The sequence below is a fragment of the Leopardus geoffroyi genome, chromosome A3 (genome assembly GCF_018350155.1).
Source record: "Leopardus geoffroyi isolate Oge1 chromosome A3, O.geoffroyi_Oge1_pat1.0, whole genome shotgun sequence".
In the NCBI taxonomy this organism is placed as follows: Eukaryota; Metazoa; Chordata; class Mammalia; order Carnivora; family Felidae; genus Leopardus; species Leopardus geoffroyi.
In genome coordinates this window covers 45,036,058-45,062,357 of record NC_059336.1, presented here as the reverse complement: position 1 = coordinate 45,062,357, position 26,300 = coordinate 45,036,058, and the positions used below count along the sequence as shown (strand labels likewise).

General features: G+C 44.8%; 1 protein-coding gene across 9 annotated transcripts in view; it reads right to left on the bottom strand.

The window, feature by feature from the left end:
• Positions 1 to 26,300, bottom strand: part of RIN2 (Ras and Rab interactor 2) — a 225,272-nt gene that overhangs the window by 22,304 nt on the left and 176,668 nt on the right. For 8 of the 9 annotated variants that reach the window (XM_045445438.1, XM_045445441.1, XM_045445439.1 and 5 more), the window contains 5 exons: positions 21,955 to 22,147; positions 17,860 to 17,971; positions 14,034 to 14,106; positions 9,069 to 9,160; positions 4,842 to 5,981 (listed from right to left, as the gene is read on the bottom strand). In XM_045445438.1, the coding sequence (XP_045301394.1) occupies positions 4,842 to 5,981; positions 9,069 to 9,160; positions 14,034 to 14,106; positions 17,860 to 17,971; positions 21,955 to 22,147 (1,610 nt within the window). The remainder of the gene's footprint in view (positions 1 to 4,841; positions 5,982 to 9,068; positions 9,161 to 14,033; positions 14,107 to 17,859; positions 17,972 to 21,954; positions 22,148 to 26,300) is intronic. The other variant, XM_045445446.1, reaches the window with a different exon arrangement.

Here is a 26,300-nt window from a genome sequence, read left to right as displayed (position 1 = left end):
GACATTCTTTTTACATGTTGCAAGAGGTCAATCTTTCTCCTTTCTCTCTACCCTTTGCTAACTGTGTAAGGACATTCACTCCATGCAGGAGATATGGTCACATGGTCTAGATCAGAAGTCAGACTTGAGGTTCTAATCAACTTGGCATCAATATGCCACTCTGGTGGCTCTTCAACTGAAAAAGAGGGGCACCTGGGTGGCTCCGTCAGTTGAGCATCTGGTTCTTGATTTTGACTCAGGTCATGATCCCAGGGTCGTGGGATTGAGCATCGCGTCTGGCTCCATGATAAGGGGGGAGCCTGCTTAGGATTCTCTCTCTCTTCCTTTGCCCCTCTCCCTCACTTGTGCTTTCCCTCTCTAAAATAAAAGCATAAGAATTAAAATTAAAAAATTAAAAAGAGCAGATAATAACTCAAGGGCTTGAACCAAACTGTGAATTAAAAATTAAAAAAACAAGAGGCACCTGGGTGGCTCAGTTGGTTAAGCATCCAACTCTTGGTTTCAGCTCAGGTCATAACCTCATGGTTCATGAGTTCAAGTCTCACATCAGGCTCTGCACTGACAGTGTGGAGCCTGCTTGGGATTCTCTCTCTCTCTCTCTCTCTCTCTCTCTCTCTCTCTGCCCCTCCCCATTCACTATCTCTGTCTCTCTCAAAATAAATAATTAAACAAAATAAAAATTAAAAAACAGATCACACTAGATATTGAAGCTTGAGACAGATTCATGAAGCAAAGTAGTTGTAATTGTTTAACTCCTAGAGAGTTACTTCAAACCCCCTTTCTTATTCTGCTATGCTCACTTTTCAGTATTGTTTCTCTATTTAAAAAAAATCACATGAATATAAATTGAATTTAAAGATACTTTTTCTTCAAACAATTAAAATGCTCTTTAGAGAAAATACATGTTTTACTATATAGCAATTAAATAAAGCATATTGTCCTGGGTTTTTTTTTTGGTTTTTTTTTTTTTTTTGTTATTGACTTAGGAATACAAACACCTGGGGTGTTTTTGTTGTTGACAGTTGGTGGTGGGTTTGTTTGAATGAAATAACAAATTTGGGATTACTGAGATTTTTGGAGTTGGACACACTTTGTTTTTCTTGACACAAAACTTGAAAACAGAGGGCTTTCCCAAGATTAACGTCAAATCAGATATAAAAGTTCTTTTACTTGAATAAAATCAAAATACTAACCACAAAAATGCACCAAGTTCTGCAGAGTGGAGATTTCACGATCAGAAATTCTGAACCAATCTCTCCCATTGGTTGAAAACGACTGAAGCAAGAGTGGTACCATGTGGGAGCTCACCAATGAGGAACACATGTTGGAGTAATGAGTAATGTCATACCCTATCTACACTTGACACACCAATAATGAGTATACCTCACTGTCAATGAAGTTACTGATCCCAGGGCTTTCTAGTAAGACCTGAAACTATGTGCACTTTTTGTTAAAGCATCTGTTTGTCCTTTCATGTACCGCTTTGTGGGGGTGGGGGAGTGAGGGTGAGTGGAGAGCTATCCAGAAGGGAAACCATATGTGGCCCTGGAATGAACAGAGACCTGACTTCCCTGGGAGCCCACCACGTCTCCCCCTCATTGGCTTCGTTCTCCAACCAGGAGAGCAAAGCTGATGTCAATCAACCAATATTTATCAAAGAACCTCTAAAAGTCAGGGCTTTAAAGAGTAGTCTAAACAGGATGCAACTTTTCCATAATAGGACACAAGCATTTAGAGTGGCAGGTTGTGTGTGTGTGTGTGTGTGTGTGTGTGTGTGTGTGTGTGTGTGTTTTGAGACTGACTTATTTATCATTTTATCCTTATCTAGAAAGTGCTGACTTAAAGGGTTGGGACAAGAATATATGGATAAAGTGGCATGGGTGAGAGCTACTTAGTGTCTTCCTTGGCTTTTCTCTAGGCAACTGAAGAACCACTCTCTGAAGAAGACAGATTAGCAACATCTCCATATACTACGTGTATACACGCATGCATTCGTATGGTCATTTTTCACATATGAACGACAGCTCTAATTCTACATGGGTTAAGCCAGTGAAATGCCTCCCCCAGCTTCCTTGATTCTGGGATGGTCATTCTGTAAATGCAGGTTTTAAATGTAAATTCTCACCTCCTAGTTCAGAGCTATCATCTTCAGAAGTTGTGGGAAAGGAGGACAGGACCAGACTGGCATTCTTGAAAAGCCTTAGGAGTGTTAGTAGACACCTGTTCAGAACAATCTTGAGGCTTGGTATTCCAGAGATGGCATTCAAAGTGAATCCATTTGGAGTGAATACATTAAAAGTGAATTACTTCCCTCCAGAAAGTGAGATATGGTGGGAATAAGCAAACAATGGAGGAAAGATCTGGGTTGAATCCAAGCTGCCCTACTTACCAGCAGTCACTACAAGTCACTTTTTACATCATGGCCTCTGCTCTTGAATTTGCAAAACATGAACACTATCTACATAAATGTACCAACCTTGATTTGGTTACAAGGCTCAAAGGAGTGATTATATTAACAAGTCTATAGTAAACCAATGGGCACTTCATTTATGACTATGTAAAACAGACAATTAGATAAGTCCACTTTTTTGTCAGAGTCCTAAACTAGTAACTTACACATTTAAAGGGATCAGTTTTCTGATCCTTAGGGTCACCTCTTTCTCTGCATTTGAACTAGTGTTGAGTTTCTCAGGTTAACCTCTGCTCTAGTTTACCTTTCTCTTAATTTTAAAAGCCCAACAACACATTTATTGTACTTTCAAAACTGAATGATGCTTTCATTGGAGAAGCAACATGTGATGAAGTTCCTGCTTTAATGCAAAAGTTAAAAAAACCAAAACAAACAAGCCAATAAAAAAGTGGGTCAATGCTTAGTTGGCCACACCCACACCTCCATACAAAATTTTAGTCTGAGCTGCCTCAACAAAGGGCTAGCCTACTCTTCCAAATGCTGCACCTGCTGGTTACTAGCTGGTGTAGCCCCTGGGACAAAGGGCTCCACCTGGCAAAGTCCTGCATTCTCCACTCCACAGGGGATGCTGATGCCTGTTTCACCAGGGCGAGGTCAGGACACGCTTACATCACTTGGACAGAATCCTGGCTCCTATTAGAGCCTCATAGATGTCAACATCCCTTCTTGTCATGACTTTAGATTTTAAATTAAAAGCTGCATCTGTCCAGAGCAGCAAAGTGTATGTTTGTTTTTGGAGAAAATGAACGCTTGTGCTCTGGGAGCAAATATCATATCCGAACTTCACTTCAAAAGAAGCCACTGGGGACCAGTACTTTGGTTGGTGCTTACAATCTCAGCGGGGAAGGAAAGAGAGGAAGGGAAGGAAGGGATGGCCCTTGTTCCCTGGGGAGCCTCGTCTCTGTGGGCTGGTTGGCGCTGGGGCCACATAACTCAGGGCTGACATCAGCGCCTGCCTGGCTCCCCCCACCGGACACCCCCAGAGGAAGCTTCTCATGAAGGTTCAGAGTCCCTGTTAATATTGCATCTGAACTGGTCTCCCCTGAGAGGTGGGCTCTGGTGGGATGGGACAGGATGGCCTGAGTGGCTATTCTGCCTTCCCCTAGAAACCTTTTTCAGTTCCAAGCACACCACAAGGGCACATTCCTTCCAGACTCTCTCCTCAGCAACACCCAGCTCTAACCCCGCCCCATCAACCAGGCTCAAACCCCGAGAAAACAAACAAGGCTTTGATTCCTTTGTGAGAAAATCAAAGAGCTGCTGAAACTCACTTAAAGGAGAAAGAGACAGAGACAGAGACAGAGACAGAGAGAGAGTCCACTCTCTACCACATACTGTTTACTACTTTCAACAAACAGACCCAATCAGAAAGAAGAAATCTGGGTTTAGCTTTATGAACTGCCTGGAAATAATTTGGTAGCTCTTTCGGCTGTGGCTGCCCAGTGAACGAGCCACACTGAAATTAGCCCTTTAGAAAGAATCTTCTGAAATTAATAAAGAAAAAAAAAATCCTTGCAACACTCTTACCCTGGAAAAAAGATGCCTTGCCAAATTCAAATTTTTCTTGGCCAAAGTAACTATTAACAATTCAGCCCTTCGATGAGGTTATAAAGAAAATATTTCCCCTTGACTTCGGAGAAAACACCTTTCATGTGACCTCCAAATATGTTACTTATTTGAAAGGTACACAAACCTGTCTTTTTTTTTTTTTTTTTAAGTTACTCCCAAACCGTGTCACTTAAGGAATTCGCTGGCATCAGAAGCCAGCAAGGCAGGTTACCTTTTTGGGAGAAGGGTGACAGGGTGGTGGTCCCAGGGGGGCTTCTGGTTGTGGGTTCTGTCGTGCTTACTGAGCTCTCACTTGTCACAAGGTGTGTTCACTGTGGACACTCCTCCAGCTGCACACCTGTGATGTCTGCACTCTTCTGAACATACACTGTACCTCAATGAAAAGTGTACTACCCAAACAAAGCAGAAAAAAACACTCTCTCAGAAGACAGCACACATACCTTTCCAGGCATGCACTGCCTGCAGAGATGCCCTTTCAGGAAACACTCAGCACACACAGCACAAGACCAGGTGGGCAATCGGACCCTCAGAAGGCAAATTCTACCCCTGAGCAGAACCGCTCTGAGGTTCCCATCAGGGGCTCCTTGAAAACTAGCAGGCAGGTAGCAGGAGTCAGGTATAAGGTGAGGTCTGCTTTGAGAAGCTCAGGTCCCATTCAAATGGGTGGAGGGGGTGGAGTGTGTTGTTTTGAACTCCAGAGAAAACTTCATCCAAGATCACTGCCATTGGACACAGTGTCCTGTGAGGTTACAGTAGTTTTTATGTTTAAAAAGAAAAAAAAAAAGGCAAAGTGGGGACTTACCGATTTGGTCTTCGGGGATCAGCGACTCGATGGGGGGGTCCAGCTCTGAGCTCTGAGACAGATAGTTCTTCACCTGGGTCATGAACTGCCGGATGGTCTGCAGCATGTCCGTGCTGGACACGTGGCACTCCTTGTTCTCCTGCAGAAAGCTCACGTAGTCCTGCACCAGGCAGCCGAAATAGGTGCACTTGTCCCGGGACAGCTCGGCGATCCTCCTGACCATGCGCTTCTCGGGGGTCATGAAGGAGCTGAACACCCCGCTCATCTTGCGCAGCTGGGACTTGACGAGCTTGGGCAGCACGAAGGAGCTGTTCCTCTTCTTTTTGGACTTGACAGGGGGGGCCATCGTCTCCTGGTCGCTCTCCTCTTCGCAGTCCTCCAGGCTGCTGTTGGTGTCCGCCTCGTAGCCAAACAGGGGCATGCTGCGGTCGAACTCCAGCGAGTCGGAGGAGGAAGTGGAAATGCTCATGTCGCTCAGCCTCTGTCTGCCTCCATGCCACGGGGGCCGTGATTCAGGGCCGGCGGCCCTTGTGCAATCCTCCGGAGGCTCCGCAGGCGGGGCTCCACCTGGCCCGCCAGCTGTGCCCGGCCCCGGCTCCTCCGGCTCCCGCTCCTGGCCCGGACGAGGCCGGCCGCCGGTCAAGGTCTTTGCGCTGCCTTCTGCCTCGAGAAAAGAAGCCTGCTTCTTCAGCCGGGGTGGAGGGATGGGGGTTGGTTTCGTTCCAAGCAGAGCTACGTTCCCATGTTTGTTATGGTTGACTGTTTCTGGCATGCTCGCCTGGGTTTCAGTCCTGGACAGCTGAGGGCTTGTGTGGAGACTATTAATAGCGGGTGGCGGGGGCCTGGGTGGGGGGGACCGAGGCCTCTCGGTGCCATTCGCGTTGGGAGTCCTTGTGCAGGGCCGTTTCAGGCCTCCACTGAGGTCCTGGCTGTGCACTTTCAAGAAAAGAGGATTAATAAAACACAGGGCTCCGTTGGTCTGGCTGCACTCCAGCTCCGAAGGCGTCCTGGTTTTTATAGAATGCACTCCATTTATAAGGCAGAGCTGACGAGAGGCAGGACAAACACCGTCTGAGGAGAGAGGCCTATGGGGAGGTGGAGGGTTTGGGGGTTTGTTGTCAGCTGGAGAGCTCCAAAAATCTGAAAGTCATTATCAGTGAACACAAGAATGTAAATACAGTACTCTTGGGCCATTCCTTCACAAATTAAAAAAAGCACACTTGCATGACAACACACGTCTTTCAAGGGGGAGGTGCCACACTTGAGTGTTTTTTTTCTTTTTCTTTTTTGCTTGGACTGCATTCCCTTTACTGGAAAGGGTGGAAATGCTGCCAGGCCCAGCTGTGGGCTCACAGGAAGGCTCAAGGGGCTTTTCACCTTCAAAGCCCTTGAGAAATGGCTTGGCCAACATACAAAGCCAGCCCAGCCTTTGCACAGGTAAGGAAAGAAAGAATTGGAATTGTTACAGTGTAAGCCTGGAAAGGACCACGGAGCTCCCGGACACGCTTAACAAAAACTGAGTCTCCTCGCAAAGCAAGCCACCCTTCCCAATCTACTTCTCCTGGAGGTGCCCTCCGGGGAGGACCTGGCAGTTCCCCTTTAATGGGCAGGACCAGCAGCTGGGCCTGGGGGATGTTACACAATCTGCTTAGGGTTTTACACGTTCAGCATTAAAACCCCAAACAGAGGAAAAATACACTCATGGAACCCATCAGCAGAAAAAAAAAGGACAGCAGGCCGATGCAAATGCTAAGTGCAAGTTCAACCGTTTATCTTAGCGGTTAGCTGCCCGTACTCTGCAAATCCTAGCCCTTCTCACCGTGGCTTACACACCCAACACTCTTTGGCACAGCGCACATGGCTTACTGCAGCTGTCTGTATGGCCCATGTCACCTACACATGGGGCTCAGTTTTCTGCACGAATCCAGGGAGGCAGTGGTGGTGATAAATGTTACCTGCTGCTAATTTCCATTTGGAACAGGTTTATTCTCTCTCTATAGCTCTGCCTTGTGGTGTTTGCCTAAAATGTATTTTTTTCCCCTATGGGCCCAGAATGGCTGATCATGGCGGACAGCGAGGAGGCTGACGTTGGGAGCCCTTGCCCTGCCCTCTCTGTTATAAACATGCTTGATATTGTGGCCCAGTCACCTGCCCTTCCTCTCCTCTTTGCTCTGTGTCGTCCAGCACAAGAGCCAACGGTCACCTGTGGCTAGTGAGCCAACATGACAGAGGGCTTCAATTTTAAATCATGTCAGTCCATTTAAGTTTAAAAACAGACATGCAATTCAATCACTGGAAAACTGTTCAATCGTTTTGGAACTTGGGTATGTGAATGCAGTTTCTCAACTATAAATTTAATCAGCTCTAAATACAGATTGTGTGTTTCTGATGAAAATTTAATGCCCCAAAAGAGATAAGGATAACACAGGCTGGATTCAAACACTTAGTATGAAAAAAAGGAATGTAAAATATCTCATTAATACTTGTAAAATATATTGATTCTATGTTGAAGTAGCATTTCATATATATTACATTAACTAAAATAAATTATAAAAATGAATTTTCACCTGTGTCTTTTTCATTGTCTTTAACAGAGCTACTAGAAATTTTTAAATTACTCATTGGCTCACCTTATATGCACTTCTATTGCCCAGTTTGGGTCTTGGTGGAATGGTTTCCACCACCTTTGGGTCCTTCTTAGGCTTCTACTGACACCACTGGTAGACTTTATAAGGCATAGTACACTTAGCTTCCACATGGACTATAAACCTGGGTAGTGGGGGAGGGCAGCTATGGATATTATTAACCCTTGACCCCTCAGTGTGGAGCCTGACCTGCCACATAGCAGATCCTCCAGAAACGTTTGTTGGAAGAACAAATAAATGAGGCACAGAGTTTTACAAAGTGCTGTCTCTTCCCAAAATGAATAATGTATACATTGGCCGTTATGAATTGAGTATATATTAATTGGACATCATTTGCTTCTATGGTCAGTGGCCATGGAACAAGGTGTTCTTAAATTTGTCTGTGCAGGAAGCTGACCAGGATACTTCAGTCCTTCAGGTCTGCCACAAAGTATACACTGCACACTGACCACAGCACCAGGAGTTAAGTGGGTGGAGGTCACCAGCGAAAACTGACACCTGGTACAGGTCTTCAAGAGGCTTACAGTCTAGCTGGTTATATTAACTGAAATTCAGGAAAAGTTTTAAACTCTCTCCAAAAGGTGTATGAAACACCATTGCAAGAGATGGCGTAACTTTTCAGAAGGGACACATCAGACAGGCCTCAGACACATGTAGCAATTCTTTCAAAAGAATCTAAGTTTGAGAAGGGAATCTGAATCTCCCTCCAGGCTCCTCATAGGCTCCAGGAGTCCCAGGAGCTGCATTTCGGAATCTCAAATTTCCATTCAAATATTATGGCCTGGTTGTCAATCTTTTGGAAGACTGAAGACCTAAAATCTTAAGAGAATTTCCCCTTCCAATCTAGGGGGGAACTTTTTTTTTTTTTTTTTTTTGGCAAAAGTTAAACCCACACAAATTCCTCATGGCAATGGGACGAGGAAGTGAAACTGGGTGAACTGTACATCCTGATCCATCATCAACCACTGTCCAGAAGCACGGTATTGTGTTCAGGGGCATTGGCAAAAGGGCAGGAGGGGGAAGCAAGTGTCCAGCTGGCCAGGGCAAGGATGCATGGCAGGATAAGGGACATGGCCCAGAACACCAGGACCAAAATTGAACAAGAGAGGAAGTGAGACAGATGTTAGTCTAGATGTCTGCACGGTCAAATTCCTCAAAGCACAGACGTGCCGTCAATGCCCGTGTGTTTCTCCGGAACAAAACTCATGCACGTGAGATGTACTGTGCTATTTCCTTTTCTGTCAAGCACAGCCTTTCCCCAGCAAGATGCCACAGAAAGGAAAGACATGACCCATTAGAGAAGTTTATGTTCCATTAGGACCGGGACACTTAGGGTAGCTGAAACTCATTGATGGGAGCTGCTGGGGAGGTGTGGGGGTTACCCAGATAAACTGAGCGCTCCCCTCTGAGAGTCAGTAAAATGTCTGACTTAGAAAAAAGAATCTCAGCAGGTGTGATTCAGGGCCAAGTTTTGCCATGGAGATAGGGATTATTTTTCAACAATGTATCATCAGCCAGCCTAACACTGACTGTGTTCCATAGATTCATTCCAAGAGAGACCTGGGCAGGGGGACCCACTTACTTAGTCCCAGTTGGGCTAGTTCTTCAAGTTGAGCCTCCGTCTTGGCTGTTGAAATGGCATAAGGCAACTTCAAGGTGAACGGCAAAACGTCCCTGGTTTTTCAAAAAGAGAGTATTTGTAATTACATGTCCGCTTTCTATCTCTAGCGTTTCCATCCTAGAGATGTTTTGGCTTAGACTGAAACGTCCTAAGTAGACGCTACATCATACCTCATACCTAACCAGAACTTGTCTTTACTGGTGACAGGACTGCAAGATGACTATTCTTTCCTGTAGTAACACAGTCAGGACAGGCTGAGAGATAAGGCTGCCTGGCTTCAATATCTGTAGTGAGGACCAAATTTCCTTCCTGGGTGGCTGAAATGTATCTAGTGTTAATATCAGAATCGCTACACTGGTGGATCTTACATACATACATGTAAAACATTATACACTAACTTGTTACATGTTCTGAAAACTGGGCCCCAATTCATTGGGCAGGAATGTGTCATCCTAAACCATGATTTATTATTCCAAGTCCTTACACAGGGCAGGTTTTCAACCACCATTTGTTGGTTTTACTTTGACATCGTCTAGCCAGAGTCCATGAAACCTGCTTTCTGTGCTGAAGACAAAACTTCCTCTTGTGTTTTAAGGTAGTGCTTCCCTATCTGTAACGTGCACACGTGAATCCCTCGGAGTCTCGTTTGACTGCACACTCTGATTCAGGAGGTCTGGGTAAGGCCAGAAGTTTGGCATTTCCGCCATGCTCCCAGGCGATGTTGCTGCTGCTGCCCCTGCACCAAGCGTTGAGTAGGGAAGCAAATCTAAAGGACTTCATGGAACAACCCTGCCCTCAAGCAGCACGGCACCGTGTGTAGACCATGCATTCAACATCACAGACTAACAGGCCCAACAGGAAGGAGCTGAAAGAACTTTCCAGGCCCTGGGAGAGGGTCTGGCATGCATGAAGAATAGCAAGGAGGCCATGATGCCTAGGGTGGAGTAAGTGAGGGACAAAACCTGGAGCTTCTGCCTGTATTTTGTCTACTCAAGATGTTGTGAAAATCTCCATTGAAGAGAATAACTATCCCAAACAACAAGTTGTTTACCGTAAGATTAGGCAACATTCTAACTGAATCAGATTAAATCTGGATGACTTGAGAATTTTGGAAACCCCTGAAGCTGTTGACAATGAATAACAAATTAGTAAGGTCAATGAAAAGAGCAAAATATGCATAGAATGTGATTCTTGGCATGGGTTGTAATATACTGCTCACATAAACACTAGTAATTGGCAGTCAGGAGGCTGCTCTTTCCCGAGGTGTCAAGGATGGGTCACCCCCTGCTTCCAAGGACCCTACCGTCTGCCTCCAAATGTTGCGAGTACCTTCTTCTACTTGTTCACTTGCATCTGTCGTGGATGAAGCAGGCAGAGCCTCAGGGGATGGCAGTGTTTGTTACAGCTGCTGCCTGACCCCGGAGAGGTGATGACTCAGATTATAATCTTAAATGAAGATTAATGGGAAGCAGAACTTTGTAATGTCAAAGCAGCATATAAATATATGTTTCTACGGCTATACAAACTTATTAAAATCTTCTTTCTTTAGACAATTTGGGGAAAGACACATATGACGAAACCAACCTATGTTTACCTTAAGCATTTCACCTTACCCAATCCAGTACCTGGAGCCTAAACATCACATGGCTGGTTTTGGTTTTTCTTAATGGCATCTATGACAGGAAGCCACACCTGTCATTGCCTAATGGGTAGTCTTAGACTTTGATCTCCTGGAAAATTAGAGCCCTCTTCCACTGCACCAGCTAAGGTGCATCTCACCACCATCCCCCCTCCCCACAGGGTCACTTCCCTCTCATTAAGGAAAGGAACCCTAATTCTAAAACTTGTATAACAGAGAAAATAAAGCCATCTTAGGTATAAATGTTTCACCCAAGAGTTTTAGTACACACATAATCCACTTTTGACCCTTGCTCTATATGTTGTATTTCTAAACGGCAGGAGACTAACTTTATTGAGCACCTCCAGTGCACCAAGCACTGTAACTCACGTGGGACCCACACAGGCCGTTGGAAGAAGCTCTGATATCCCCCATTCCATGGATCAGGAGCACAGGAGAGCACAGAGGGGGAGGTCCCTGCACCCACTCACAGAGCTAATGTGGAATTAAGCAACCCGGGTGCACTGGATCCCAAAGTCTGTGGAGCTGTGCCATACAGTGGCAAAATATGGGCTCTAGCATCAAGGCAGGCCTGGGTTCAAATCCAATATTTGCTACATATTTATTGAATGACTGATTGTAGACAAGTATCTCACTCTCTGAGCCATGGTGTCTTCATGATCCTAATTTCAGGGTTGCCATGAGGATTAGAAATAATGTATATATGGTCCCTAGCACAGATATAGAAAGCCCCTGAAATTATAATCGTACTTAATAAGTAATAATTAATAATTATTATTTCCTCTAGCTCTTTGCTACTCAAAATGCAGTTGTAGGACCAGCAGCATTGGTCTCACCACCTAGAGACAGTTGGAAACACAGACCATCAGCTGCTGCCCCAGACCCCCCAAATCAGAGTCTGCATTCTAACAAGATTCCAGATGATTCCAGTGTGCATGAAAGTTTACAAGGAAGTGCTCTCCACAACACTGATTATGACAAACTGACAGGGAGCTACTAGACATTGGTGACCAAGGTTTGCTCTCATTTATATCCACAGCTCTAGTCTTCAGTGTGTCCCTCTGATGTGGCAAACCACATGCTGATTGATTCATGAATTCTCTAGTCTAGTGCACCTGTGCAGATGCATTCTGGGTGAATACCAGGGCTGACAATCCAACCACTTTCTCTACATGAATATACTCATGTACTAATAACCAACTAGAACATTTCAAAAACATTTGGTTAAGACTGGGTCAAATCAATTACTGATTACTAAGAACATTGACTTGGGTAAACCGAGTAACATAGAACATTAAAAGAGAAACAGAAACATCAAGAACCTTTGCATTTTGAGGGAAAAAAATAGAGAAATGAATCTCAGGTCACCCTGATCATAAAATGTCAATGTTGGGATTTTTCCATAAGCACCTTATATCGGTATCATGCTTTGTAGATTAAAGAAGGTTTTCATGTGCTTTATCTCCTTCAACCATCAAATGGCCCTGGACAGCAGGTACTCCAGCCTATTATGAACACTGAGAAGAGAGATGGTATCTTTTGTGTGCTGATGCCAAATACTGTTTTATAGGTGTAATGATCTTTCATGACAGGAAAATCAACAAGCTAACTATGAAGAGTAAGCATTGGCCAACTTCACCTCTGACTAACATGTTAGTGTTGAAATTCACTTTCGGGAACGAGATGGCCTCAAACCAGTTCAGGTGTGGGTCCCTGGGGAAGGTGGGGACATCTGCACCGTCCTCTTCTTCTCTTTGGGCAGCAGATCTCCATCCTTGCACAGGCCAAGGGCTGTTGGTGGTGTCCCCTCATAGAGCTGTGTCCAATTCTAGATGAAATACCCTGGTTTCTTCCTCCTGGTAATCAACCCCTGAAAGTGCTTCCCCACCTCAGGCCATTAATTATGTGGTGTTGCCAACCTGGTGACTTCTAGGGGTCAATAGCTCAGTGCCTTCCCCCAGGAGGGTCTAGTCCAACAGGTACAATAAATGTCTCACGTGAGAAATAACTTTACCCTTAAATTAACATAAAGGAAATGAACCCCAAATAAGCCTCTCAGCCTCAAAGTGTGATGGCTGTAAGACATGATCTTTGGAAACAACCTAGTCATGCATGCCTGTCTGTGTTCTATTGGCTGCAACAGACATACAGAGAAGGCATAGAGGCCAACTGAGCTCCACTGCCTACATGGGGGCAGTGTCAATCTCTGCAGATGAAGAGTATGGATTCTTAATCACCAAAAGAATACTCAATTTGAGGACACTTGGTTGGCTCAGTCAGTTAAGTGTCAGACTCTTGATTTCAGCTCAGGTCATGATCTCACAGTTCGTAAGTGTCCATGCTGACAGCAAAGAGCCTGCTTAGGATTCTCTCTCTCCCCCTCTCTCTGCCCCTCCCCCATTCATGTGTGCATGCATATACCCTCTCTCAAAATGAAATAAATAACCATTAAAAAGAAAAGAATAGTCAGTTTGAAAAACTATTATGGCTAGGAAGAAAAAAGAGAGAAAGACTTCAACAACTCACACACTCCCCACACTTATTAACATGGTGATTTTTGGCTTAATTACTTGTAGTCTAACACAGTTGCTTTAGTTATGAAAAGGACATGAGCACCAAATGGGCCTGTAGGACAGTGATGCAAGGTTTATGGGCTGGTTTAAGGAGCCCGTATTTCTAGAATGAACTACATCCCTTGAGGGTTTTCAGAAACAGTATCAGGGACATTTATTTATTTTTATTTTTTTCAGAGAGAGAGAGAGAGAAGAGGGAATGAGTGGAGACAGAGAGAATCCCATGAGGGGCAGAGTCAGGGCAGGGGGAGGGAGAGAAAGACAGAGAGAAGCAGGGCTCACCTGATGCGGGGCTCGTGCTCACCCGATGCAGGACTGGAACTCATGAACTGTGAGCTCATGACCTGAGCCAAAGATGTTTAACTGACTGAACCACCCAGGCACCACACATTATCAGGGACCAGGTTTGCACCATGGGTCCCTTTCTGTGTGTGCATGTTTGCATGTATGTACATGTATGTGTATGTGTGTTTGTTTCCCCTGCTTGCTGGGTCGAGGTGAAACGAACCATAGGGACAGTTTGAAGACACAGACATATTAATTTGGAGGGACTGGCGTAGTTATTTTGATCAGTAACTAATCCTTCCAGGGACATCTAGTCAGCGGCAAGCCTCCCAGACCCCTCCACCCTGCTTTAATCTAGAAACCCCAGGGCTGTTTATATTGCACACACCAAGCAGGCACTTGAACTCCTAAGAGGAAAGGAGGCCTTACCTGCTGATGCAGTAGAAAGCAATGAGCCGGAATAAATCTGCAAAACTGATTCCTGAGCCTTCCAGGGAAAAGGCTGGAAAAGAGAGAGTTTGGAAACCAGCTGAGTGTCCTGGAGCACTGTTCTGGGAAAGGAAAGGCCCTCTGGTGTTATCTGCTGCGTGCATAGGACCATCTCTGAGCTCTCAAACCAACTACCGTGTGGCTTATCAGATCCAGCTGTGAGGAGGATGTGTGTCAGCCAGAAACAGGCCAGTGGAGTCCACGGCCTAGAAGTTCAGCCCCTGACTCACTGGGAGCACGTGCTCCAGTGCTTGGTAAACAGACCGGCGCAGGCTCAAAGTGTACAACTATCTTTTTTCTTTTTTAAATTCAAACACAAAGTTGGTCAGGGGGCAGGGGCCAGTGAGGCTGGAGGGAAAGGCCATTGGCACACAACAGAGCTTGGTAAACACCCAAGCCCCCACCACCCTTGACCTTCCTAGGTTGGCCCTCCTGGGACACACTCCTCTTTGCCAAAACAGACCACCTCTAGTTAAGACACAAGGCAGCTTGGAGGAAAACAGAAGTTTCCAGCAAATTAGTTTTTAAATTCAATGTGAAAGTTTCAAAAACTCAGTTACTTAGAATGCCCCCACCCACTACCACTGTCACCACCAAGGGCACAAGCCTCCTAGGGAAGATGTTCTGGCAAGATGGTGTACCATATTGCACATCTTCCAAATGGCAGGGCAGTGAGTGGATAACTTCAAATACTTGTGTATTTGCCAACCACTCCTCATGCCAGGCTGGCTGAAATGCCATTCAGACAGTCTTTCAAAAATATTCCAAACATCCTCAGCTTTGTGAAGATTTCCTCATTTCCTCAATCAGATGAGTTTTTCTCCCAATTGCCACACTTCATGTCCTCATTTATGTTGCTTGCTATTTGCTTATGTTGTATTATTTTGATTGTTTAATATTTCTATAGCACCCCCAAAATATACCTATGCCTCTACACACATACCATGACATAGACAGAAACAAAAAAATACACACATGTGCACCACAATTTAGCAAGTTAAGTAGGAAGAAACCGATTTGGGGTAGGTTAACTTCTCTGAGCCTTGGTTTTCTCCTCTGTACAGTGGACAATAATAGTACTTTCCCTGTCTCCCCAAAGGGTAGGAGTGGAAAGGGAAATTTAAAAAGTGGAGTAATTCATGTGAAAGCAGTCTATACAAATATGAGCTGGTATTTATTATTAAACCATATTGTCCAGATGTTATGACAAAATATCTATGTTTTCAGAGCAAGTCCTTCCTTTCTCAATCTACCTCTGTTCATAGAGAAGCAAGGCCCTGGCCAGGAAGGGGCCATCATGGTGAGACCAAGACCTGTGGTAATTAGTTACAGTCAGGTTAATGCTTTGCTCAGACCAGCTCTTTCAACCACTTTAAGTCCCCCAGATAGGAGTAGGGAATTGATCCGAGTCTTGACACAATAGAGAAGAAAAATCTTCAGCCAGGAGGAATCTAAGATGAACACCCAGAAAGCGGGAAAGTACGAACATTAACTGTACTTACTGTAGGGGAGCAAAGAAGGGGCTTCCAGGCTAACTTATCATGCTTCACTTAGGATATTAGAAGGGATTTAAAAACCAGTTAGATCTGGGGCGCCTGAGTGGCTCAGTTGGTTAAGCGTTTGACCCTTGGTTTCTGCTCAGGTCATGATTTCACGGTTCATGAGTTTGAGCCCTGTATTGGGATGTGTGCTGACAGTGCAGAGCCTACTTGGAATTCTCTCTCTCTCTGCCCCTATCTCGCTTGCACACACACACTCTCTCTCTCTCTCAAAACAAATAAACTTAAAAAAAAATTAAAGGGCCCCTGGGTGGCTCAGTTGGTTAAGTGTCCGACTTTGGCTCAGGTCATGATCTCCCGGTTTGTGGGTTTGAGCCCTGCGTCAGGCTCTGTGCTGACAGCTTAGAGCCTGGAGCCTGCTTCAGATTCTGTGTCTCCCTCTCTTTCTGCCCCTCCCCTGCTCACGCTTTGTCTCTCTCTCAAAAAAAATTAATAAACATTAAAAAAGATTTTTTTTAATTAAAAAAAAAAACAGATCTATCACTTGTTGGCAAGCTGACTTTCAAAAGCCACCTCAGCATGGCATTTCTTTACTCAATATTTAATCGTCTTTAAAATGGAGGGCTTGAAATCTATCTTGTGATTACCTCCTAATGCAAATAAACTGGTATGAACTATGCACAGGTCACTGACTGTGGAAGTCTTTCGTGGCATCAGTGCCCTTGTGAAGCCTGGAGGAAAGACATTACCAGGCCCAGGTTTACAGAAGAACCTGAGGTTGACCACAAAGAGGCTGACAGGTTTCACTTCTGCTAGAAATGTGTCTTCTAGACTTCCATTAAGGCCATTTGGCTCAGTGAGACTATGAACTCCAGGTTGAGTATAATCCCTTATTTGCCCTTAAAATGACCTCAGTACCTTTGGTTTTTCAAATGCAGAGACTGAGGCTTGCTTAGGTGTAAATCAAGTAGCAAGCAAAAATCCTAGTCTCAGTCTTAACGTTTATTTATTTTTGAGAGAGAGACAGAAAATGAGTGGGAGAGGGGCAGAGAGAGAGACACACACACAGAATCTGATGCAGGCTTCAGAGCCTGAGCTGACAGCACAGAGCCCGAAGCAGGGCTTGAACCCATGAGCCATGAGATCATGACCTGAGCGGAAGTCAGGAGACTTAACCAACTGAGCCACCCAGGCACCACCACCCCGTCACCCCCAAACCAGTTTCAGTCTAACTATTGAGAGAGTCAACAGGCTTCCAAACTTATTTCTCCTGGCCTTCACTCCTCAACTTGCTAACCTGTGATTTCAATGAAACCTTCCCCTTTGGAGCACAGATTCACTATGGATCCTTTCTTGGAAGTTGGCAATACATCAGCATTGTGTGTTCCTTTTTATATTTAAAATGTGTCCAGGGGCGCCTGGGTGGCTCAGTTGGTTAAGTGTCTGACTTCAGCTCAGGTCATGATCTCACAGTTTATGGGTTCAAGCCCTGTGTCAGGCTCTGTGCCAACAGTGTGAAGCCTGCTTGGAATTCTCTCTCTCTCTCTCTCTCTCTGTCTCTCTGCCACCACCCACCCCCTCCCGACTTGTGCTTTCTCTCTTTCTCAGGATTAAATAAATAAATAAATGAATAAACAAATAAAGTGAAACATGTCTTCCCAAGACTTCACATTTTCAATGATTGCAGAATAGCAAAAAGAAAACCAATTCTATTGAACATCACTCTCCCTTCAAAACTTCTGCCAGTTGATTTTTTCAGAGGGCTGGATTCTGCCTCTGATTAGCTGCATTTCATAGACGACTGAACAGTGATCGTCTGAGGGAACACATCCACTCAAGGATTATTCACAAGATGTGCAGACACGTGCTGTAGCATGAGAACCCATAAAAAGGCCGAATCGCTGCAGCCTGTCCTACAGGTTAATCATCAGCAAACCTAGGAATCAAATCCATGCTCTACTTAACTGGAAGGGGGGCAAGAAAGACAACCTGCCATATGCCAACCAGTAGGCTGCATAATTTGTACATAGGTTGTTTAATTAAACTGTTAATAACTCTCTGATGTTATGATCACCCCAATATACTGATAAGAAAACCAAGGCTCCTAAGGTAGGCTACCTGCCCAGTCATCAAGTGAGTAAGTAACAGCACCAGGATGCAGACTCATGTCTGTCTGTCTCAAAGGGTAATCTCCTTCCACTTCCACTTGTTGGGGAGACCCGAGGCCCTCCCATCAACCAGGACTTAGCCATCAGGTGACTACTCACTGTATGTGCTTTCCTTTATGGCAAATTCCTTGAGTGGGGCTCCAAATTCACAGGGCAGGCGAAGTGAGAGGACTTTCTTCTGCATTTTGGTAGATTTACGAACCAGGAAGATCTAGCAGAGGGAAAAGAAATTCAAGCTTAGGAAATATCTGGAAGGTCAGAACCTGGACATATGATTTCCTGCACACCTAATGTCCATGACTAGAATGCCCTTCATAACGAACATGTCCTGCAAGATTCAACCCAGAACGCTCTACTGACAGCAAAAGGGACTATCAAAGAGCATGCCCCAGATGACTTCCTTTGATAACTGGCTTCAAAAGAATCCTACTTTCCCTTTGACAGAACCTTTTCCATGAGGCTATGAGCCCCCTTGGTCTACAGAAGCATTTTCAGTTTGGTGATTGTTTTATAGCGCATGTTAAGTGTTCTCTAGCCCGTGTCTTATTTGGGCATCATGGTTGATGACACCCAGATTCTAAACACAGGTAACATGACTAAACCACAGGTGGTGAACTGGGAGTTCACTGACTAATTTGGCTCGTGGGTGTGTTCGTGATAGAAAATTAAATTTGTTTCTAAGAGTGAAAAAGCAGTTTTGGTTGTTTTTCACATTAAAACCAGAATTTCTAGCTTCTCTTGGAAAACAGGATGATATGGCAAGGCCAGGTATGGTGACAATTGCTGGAGATTAAAACGGCTGCCCCATTAGGGAGCAGGAAGGTGTGCTCGAGCGTCACTACAGCCAACACTGGAGCTGCAGGCCTGTTTACTCCTGACTCAGCCCATTTTGTGACAGTCTCGCTCCCGGTTCTAATACTGCCTTCGGATGCATGCTTTATTTTATTTATTTATTTTTAATATAATTTATTGTCAAATTGGCTAACATACAATGTGTGCAGTGTGCTCTTGGTTTTGGTGGTAGATTCCCGTGATTCATCACTTACATACAACATCCAGTGCTCATCCCAACAAGTGTCTTCCTCAATGCCCATCATCCATTTCCACCCCCCCCCCATCAACCCTCAGTTTGTTCTCTGTATTCAAGAGTCTTTTATGGTTTGCCTCCCTCCCTCTCTGTAACTATTTTTTCACCTTTCCTCCTCCCCATGGTTTTCTGTTAAGTTTCTCAAGTTCCATATATGAGTGAAAACATGATATCTGTCTTTCTCTGACTTATTTCACTTAGCATAATACCCGCCAGTTCCATCCACGTTGCTGCAAATGGCATGATTTCGTTCTTTCTGATTGCCAAGTAGTATTCTATTGTGTATATAAACCACATCTTCTTTATCCATTCATCAGTTGATGGACATTTAGGCTCTTTCCATAATTTGGCTATTGTTGAAAGTACTGCTATAAACATTGGGGTACAAGTGCCCCTGTGCATCAGCACTGCTCTATCCCTTGCGTAAATTCCTAGCAGTGCTATTGCTGGGTCATAGGGTAGATCTATTTTTAATTTTTTGAAGCACCTCCACACTGTTTTCCAGAGTGGCTGCACCAGTTAGCATTCCCACCAACAGTTTCAGATGCGTGCTTTAAACCAGCCCAAATCCCAGTGCTGATCTCGGGCCACCATCTTGGCTTCCAACACTGCAGAGGCAAGTACACCATGTACTTCTATGCACTGCACAACTCCAGGGGGCACTGATTACCTAGGCTACAAGTCAAATAGTGCTCCCTGGAGCATGCAGTGGGGCAGCCGGCTGAGTTCTGGTTCCCTTCTGTAGTACATGGTCCTTCTCCAAGGATTCTATCCTGTCTTATTTCTTTAGCCACTTCTTCCTCTGCATTTGGACACCATGGTCTATGCTCCCTGACTATTATTATTATTATTATTATTATTATTATTATTATTATTTAACCTTATCTTCGCTTCCTTCTATATATCTAGTCAATAGCTCCTAAGAAACTTTATCTGGGTGGGGGGGTGGGGGTTGAGAGGGTGGCTATGGGGATTGGGTGTCTTTTAAGGAGGGAGTTGGGAAGACCTTTGAGTTCTCTCTGGTCCCCCAGCACCCATGGGGAGGCAGTCATAGAATAGAATACATGTAATAGTCACTTCTGGGAGTCAATGTTTCTGGGACACCCTAAAACTGAAACAGATATTTCCTAAACATTAGGGGGATTAAAAAAAGCCCAAAGCATGGCTGGGAGGGCGCTGATCATTGGTGGAATCGAAGTATTATTCTCTTGTACAGCTGGGAATCTCCTTGAGCCTTGGGGTTCAGGGAGAGTACAACCTTATTTCCTGAATGTCTGCAGCTTTAGAGCAGGGGTTGGTAAAGTCGGCCTGTAGACCCAATCTATCCTGCCACCTGTTTTTGTAGATAAAGTTTTATTGAAACAAAATCCCAGTCATTCATTTATATGCTGTCGATGGGTGTGTCTGCACTACAAGGCAGGGGTTGTGAGAGATTGTGAGAGGTTGTGACAGACAGTATGGCCCACAAAGCCAAAAATATTTATACTCTGGCCCTTTACAGAAACTTTGCTAATTTCTATCATAGGAATAAGGGTGGCAGCACCCCAAGGACCCATGCCTCCATGGACAGACTTTCAAATGTCCTTTCCTCTCACACCTGCTTTTCCTTCTCTTCGGCATTCTTGCTCCTGGTGCACTGTGGCCTCTCCTGATCTGTGTTTCTCCTGTCCTCAGCCTGTCATCAGCCTGCCCCATCTCATCAGGCAGGTCCTGTCCAGGGATCAAGTATGTGGACAGATAGAACATCCTGCCTGACTTGTTCCCCACAAAGTCTCAGCAGGAATGGACGTGCCCAACACTGGGAGGGAAGCTGGGCAGAGTAGGGAATTGTTGCCTAACAACAGGGCAACCTCCCTCTCCAGAATTTCTGTGCAGAAATGCAGGAGCAGACAACTCAACCTCCAAAAGAGGGGGCCCCACAGACGTAGGTCTGATCATACAGACCCAGATTACAGGCAACAACCTGGTGTGCTGGCCAAGGAATTTTCCACAAAGATGATCAACTATTGCGCCTAGTCACCCTGAGCATGTTCCAACAGTCCCGTCTGTTTCTGTCTGTTGAAACAAAGACTCACTTAGAGGTCAAAAAATGGTAACAGACAGGCTCTTGCTGATAGGAAACTCAAAAGTTTGTTTTTGTGCTCAATTGCTACAATATTGTCAACCAGCTACCATGGAGTTTCTTTTTCTTGCTTCTCCATATATTTCTTAGTTTCTATCTCTTGTCATGAGTTGTTCCAAGTCTTACTTTATCTGTGACTTATTGTATTTACCCTTTTTTGGGAAGTAGACATTGTACACAGGTGACCTCCAATATAATCTCTGTGATGGTGGAAACATCCTATATTCTGCACCATCCTATATGGTAGCCTCCAGCCATCTGTGGCTAGTGAGCACTTAAAATGTGGCTAGTGCAACTGAGCAACTGAGTTTTTAAATTTAATTTTATTTTATTAATGTAAAGTTAAACAGCCACACAGGGCAAGTGGCAACCACATTGAACAGCACCAGATACACCAATCACCAAGTGACATTTTGGGGAGAACCACTATAGAGTCATGGAGTGGTCTTGATTAAGAGATTGGTATTGGGTAGGAAGTAGCAGAAGAAACATAATTGGACAGTGAGCCCCATAAGAAGCCACTGAGGAAGCCCAAAGAGAAAGAGAATTACACATCAGCAGCCAGAGTAGGCAAGTCTACGGACACAGAACTTTTGAACTTTGAGTCCCAAGTTGGATGGCTAGGTCCTGGCAGGGTTCCCAGGCTCAGAATGAAAACAGCAGGGGCAAATGAAGACCCTATAACCAGGCTCATTCTCAGTGTTGAGGCCCAAGAAGTCAGCCCAGATGCCCTGTTATCCTGCTGAGTCCTAGACCTCCCTGGGAACTGAGCTGATGAAGACAGAAAGACAAACCATGAAGGGGCTCTTTTCCTTGGAGCTGCCTCCATACTTTCCACAATCTCCTTGCATTGCAACCCAGGTATGCACCAGACACCATGCTCCATAAAGCCTGGGAAAGAACTTTCTGGAACTCCAAGTCTTTCTCTTTAAGAAAGCAGCAGCCCTCCTTGTCTCAAAGTGTTCCTTGAGATTCTGAGTCTTACCCCTGGAGGTTGGGACCGAAGGACTTCGGCTGCCCCCTCCTCACTCAGACTCAGCTGCAGCCATATTGGGTGGGTGTGGAGAAGCCGGTCCAAAATGCTGAGTCTGTTGGAGAGGCTGTCATAGCCAGAGTCCCAGGGACAAGTCTTCACATCCTTTTCTTCAGAATAGCCATCATCCTTGTGTCTTACCATGCTAGGAGAAAGAGAATTGGCAGGTGTCAAATGGCTGCTGCCCTGTTTCTCTGCCAAGGAGACCATTGTGCAGTCTCTAGGCTACGCCTGTCGCAGCACATACCCCATCTTTTCATCTCCACCTCACGTGTCTTCCTTCCAGCCTGAAAGCTTTCTGAGGGCAGATGCCATATTAGCTTTCACTCCGTATCTACAGTATTAAACAGAATACTCAACAGATCCAACAGACCTTCTATTTCTAACACAGTTTTCAAAAGCTTTTAAACATCCTGAATGCTGTTGGGTCTGTCTTCTGGCATAAACCATTTCACAATTTGAGCACAGAACCCTCAATGCTAAATTTCATATGGTAGCATGAGGTCCTAAAGCCCCAAAAGATTTATCATAAGCACAAGCATGACATGATCTAAAAGCACAGACAAGGGGCGCCTGGGTGGCGCAGTCGGTTAAGCGTCCGACTTCAGCCAGGTCACGATCTCGCGGTCCGTGAGTTCGAGCCCCGTATCGGGCTCTGGGCTGATGGCTCAGAGCCTGGAGCCTGTGTTCGATTCTGTGTCTCCCTCTCTCTCTGCCCCTCCCCCGTTCATGCTCTGTCTCTCTCTGTCTCAAAAATAAATAAACGTTAAAAAAAAATTAAAAAAAAAATAAAAGCACAGACAAAAATGGGGTGCCTGGGCAGCTCAGTTGATTAAGCATCCAACTTTGGTTCAGATCATGATCTCATGGTTTGTGAGTTTGAGTCCCGCATTGGGCTCTGTGCTGACACCTTGGAACCTGGAGCCTGCTTTGAATTCTGTGTCTCCCTCTCTCTCTGCCCCTCCCCTGTTTGTGCGCTCTCTCTTTCTCTCTCTCAAAAATAAATAAACATTAAAAAAATTTAAAAGCAAAGATAAAACATTCACACTCACTCATGCACACTCATTTTCCACCCGAATGAATTGGATTTCATTTCTTTTCACACATCTAGGCATTTTTATTACTAATATTATTTGTAATAAAACTTCACAGTTGACGAATGCTGTGCTATTCATAAAATTATTCATACTAACATTATTCATAATTGCCATAAAGTGGAAACGGACCAAATTTCCATCAACTAATGAATGGAGAAATAAAATGTGGTATACCATACAAGGGAACTTTATTCAGCCATAATATTCATTCTTTTTTATGAATGGAGTACTGATCCGTGCTCCAAAATGGAATGAACTGTGAAGACTTCATGCTAAGTGAAAGAAGCTAGACACAAATACGGTACGATTCCATTTATACAAAATATCTAGACTAGACAAAAATAGAGAAACGGAAAGATTAGTGTTGCCTGAGATTGGGGGCAGGGATGGGATGGGTAGTGATTGCTAATAGGTATGGAGTCTCTTTTTGAAGTAAAGAAAATGTTCTGGACCAAGATGTATGGATGGCTGTACAACTTTGTGAATATGCTGAAAACCACTGAATTATACACTTTAAAGTATGATATGTGAATGAAATCTCAATAAAAAGATGTCATATTGATTTCCATAGTTGCCTTGAGCCCCAACACTAATCCTGTGACTGAGTGTTTAATCCCCATGTTATGAATGAGAAAACAGAGGCCCATCCAAGAAGGTATTGGGCTGTCCAGAGTTATAAACTGCCATGAAATGGCAGAGCCAGAAATTCAAGAGGTCTGGTGTTCCCCCAACTTTGCAGGTAACAAGTAAGATCATGAACACAGGAGAGCTTTATCTATGTGGTTTCTACTGTCTGCCATCCCTTCACAAAAATGCTCTCATTTCCTGTAAAACAGCCCCAAAAGGCAGGTACCAGGGATCCAGTGTTTTTAAATAAAGGGGACAGGGAAGCCCAGACAGCTTGAGTAACTTGTACAAGGCAAGGATATGCCTCTGAGAGTGAGAAGGTAGAAATTCCAATCCAAGGGTGCTTGGCTCTGGGCTCTCTTTCCCTCTATCACGCCCTGCCTCTCAATGAGCTGATCATCAACACCAGTCTAGGAGTGGCCAGTGGAAAATATCAGAGCTGATCACTCACATTTGAAGGGCCAAATTCAGGTTGGGGTTCAAATGGTCTTCAAACATCTAAACCCCAAGAAACCTAAATGTGTGGCCTGAATGAAGTCTTCAACATTGCAAATGATGGAGATAAAGCCACATTGTAGGCAAGAGTGAAAAAATGTTTAAAAAAATGTGCTTTTTTGGGCATACCACTCCTAAGAGGCAGGATTGAATATAGAAGAAGCCAACCTAAGGCAATCATTTTGGGGTGAGCAGGCTCAGTAACATACCCACAAGGACAGCGTGTGGGCTGGCCAGAGACTGCCATCCTAATGTCTTCTCTGCACATTCTTGACTTTGTACAGATCTAAAGAATATCATACTTCCATTCAAGATTTACATTTTGTTTCCCCAGAAAGTTTTCTATACCTTTGCTACAACTTTCCAGATGGGAGAGTATGGGCCAAAAAAGAGCAATTTCCCATTCTGCAAATGCCATTTCAGGGCCTCCAGGTATTTTGAAGTGAATCTTTGCAGCTATAAGAACACCCTCTTCAAAATGAAGCTGGTGTTAAAATTCCTTTCACATGAGGTAAATGAGGCCACTTTAGAGCAGAGATTCTCAACGCTGGCTGACTATTAAAATCGCCTGGGGAGCTTCAACATGTTTTGATGGCCAGACTGCACCCCAGATCAAATAAATCAGACCTTTTGGGGTGGGACCCAGGAATCACAATTTAAAAAATTTCCCCAGGCAAACCCAACTTGCAGGCAAGTTTACAACCACGGCATTGGATTGGCACTGGAGCCTAAGAGAGAAATCTCCTAGGGTTTGTAAAGCTACAGATTCCTGGTTCCAGCCCCAGAGGGTCTGATTCTGTAGCTTGGGGGCTGGAGCTCTGCATTTCTAACAAGCTCCAGGAGACACTGATGCTGCAGTCTGAGGAACACTTGCTTGAGACCTAAGAGCAAAATGTGCACTTGAACCCAGATCCAATTAGGTGGGGTGGGTTTTTGGGGGAGGGGGGACTGGGGTTTGGGGGAGGGGGGACTGGGGTTTGGGGGAGGGGGGACTGGGGTTTTTGGGGGAGGGGGGACTGGGGTTTGGTGGGGTTTGGGGGAGGGGGACTGGGGTTTTGGGGGAGGGGGGACTTGGGTTTCAGTGGTAACATGCCACTGAAATAATTCTCCAAACCCAGATAAACCCTACATCCCTGCCATCTCGGGTTGGCAATATTTTACGAAGAGCAAATTTCTACAGTCTCTAGCATGGCAATCCTAATGCTCACATGTGCTGTGAGTAAATATGTTGGTGCTTCTATCTTCCTTAGAAGGGCACATCCTGTGATACCTCAGCTGTTCAAGAAGCTAAAGAGCCTCGTTTTGACAACCAACCTCAGCCTAAAAATCTAGGGCCCAGTCAGGAAGACAGTGAATAAGATTCATGGGGCTTCATAAAGAAGCAACCATTAATTAGATCTTGTCTTTGCCTATGACTAAGCTAACACTTTTCTTTAACAGCCTTTTGAGATTTATAGTATATTATTATAAAACAGGTTGAAAGAGAGGCGCCTGGGTGGCTCAGTTGGTTAAGTGTCCAACTCCTGATTTCATCTTACGGTTCATGGGTTCAAGCCCCACGTTGGGTTCTACATTGACAGCAGACAGCCTGCTTGGAATGTTCTCTCTGCCCCTCCCCTGCTCTCTTTCTCTCTCAAAATAAAAATAAATAAACTTAAAAAAATAAGAGAGATTAAAAGAAAGAAAGAAAAAAAGACATTAGCTTTTATCAGAGACAACATTTAGGGAAGAACTAATGTGGGAAATGTTGAATCTGCACTTCACGCTGTTGGTGTCCTGCCCAGTCCCCCTTTACAAGACCAGGTACCCATGTCCCTGCTGCCATGAGCACTGGCTGCCGAAAGCTCACAGCTTTCTCCCTTCTTCTGGGCATACCCAGAAAGTCACTTCCTCCTCAGGGAGAGACGCTCTGCTAATGACATGCTGATGCAGGTCATAGAGGAATGGCCTTCTTGCCTGTAGGCGGGACAACTCTGGGGTTGCTATTCATGTTGCAGAACTCCCTGTGGGATCAGGCTGAGGCTAGACTCCAGCTACCCCCATATCTTTGCCTGGTTTCCTGCTCATCCCAGACTGCAC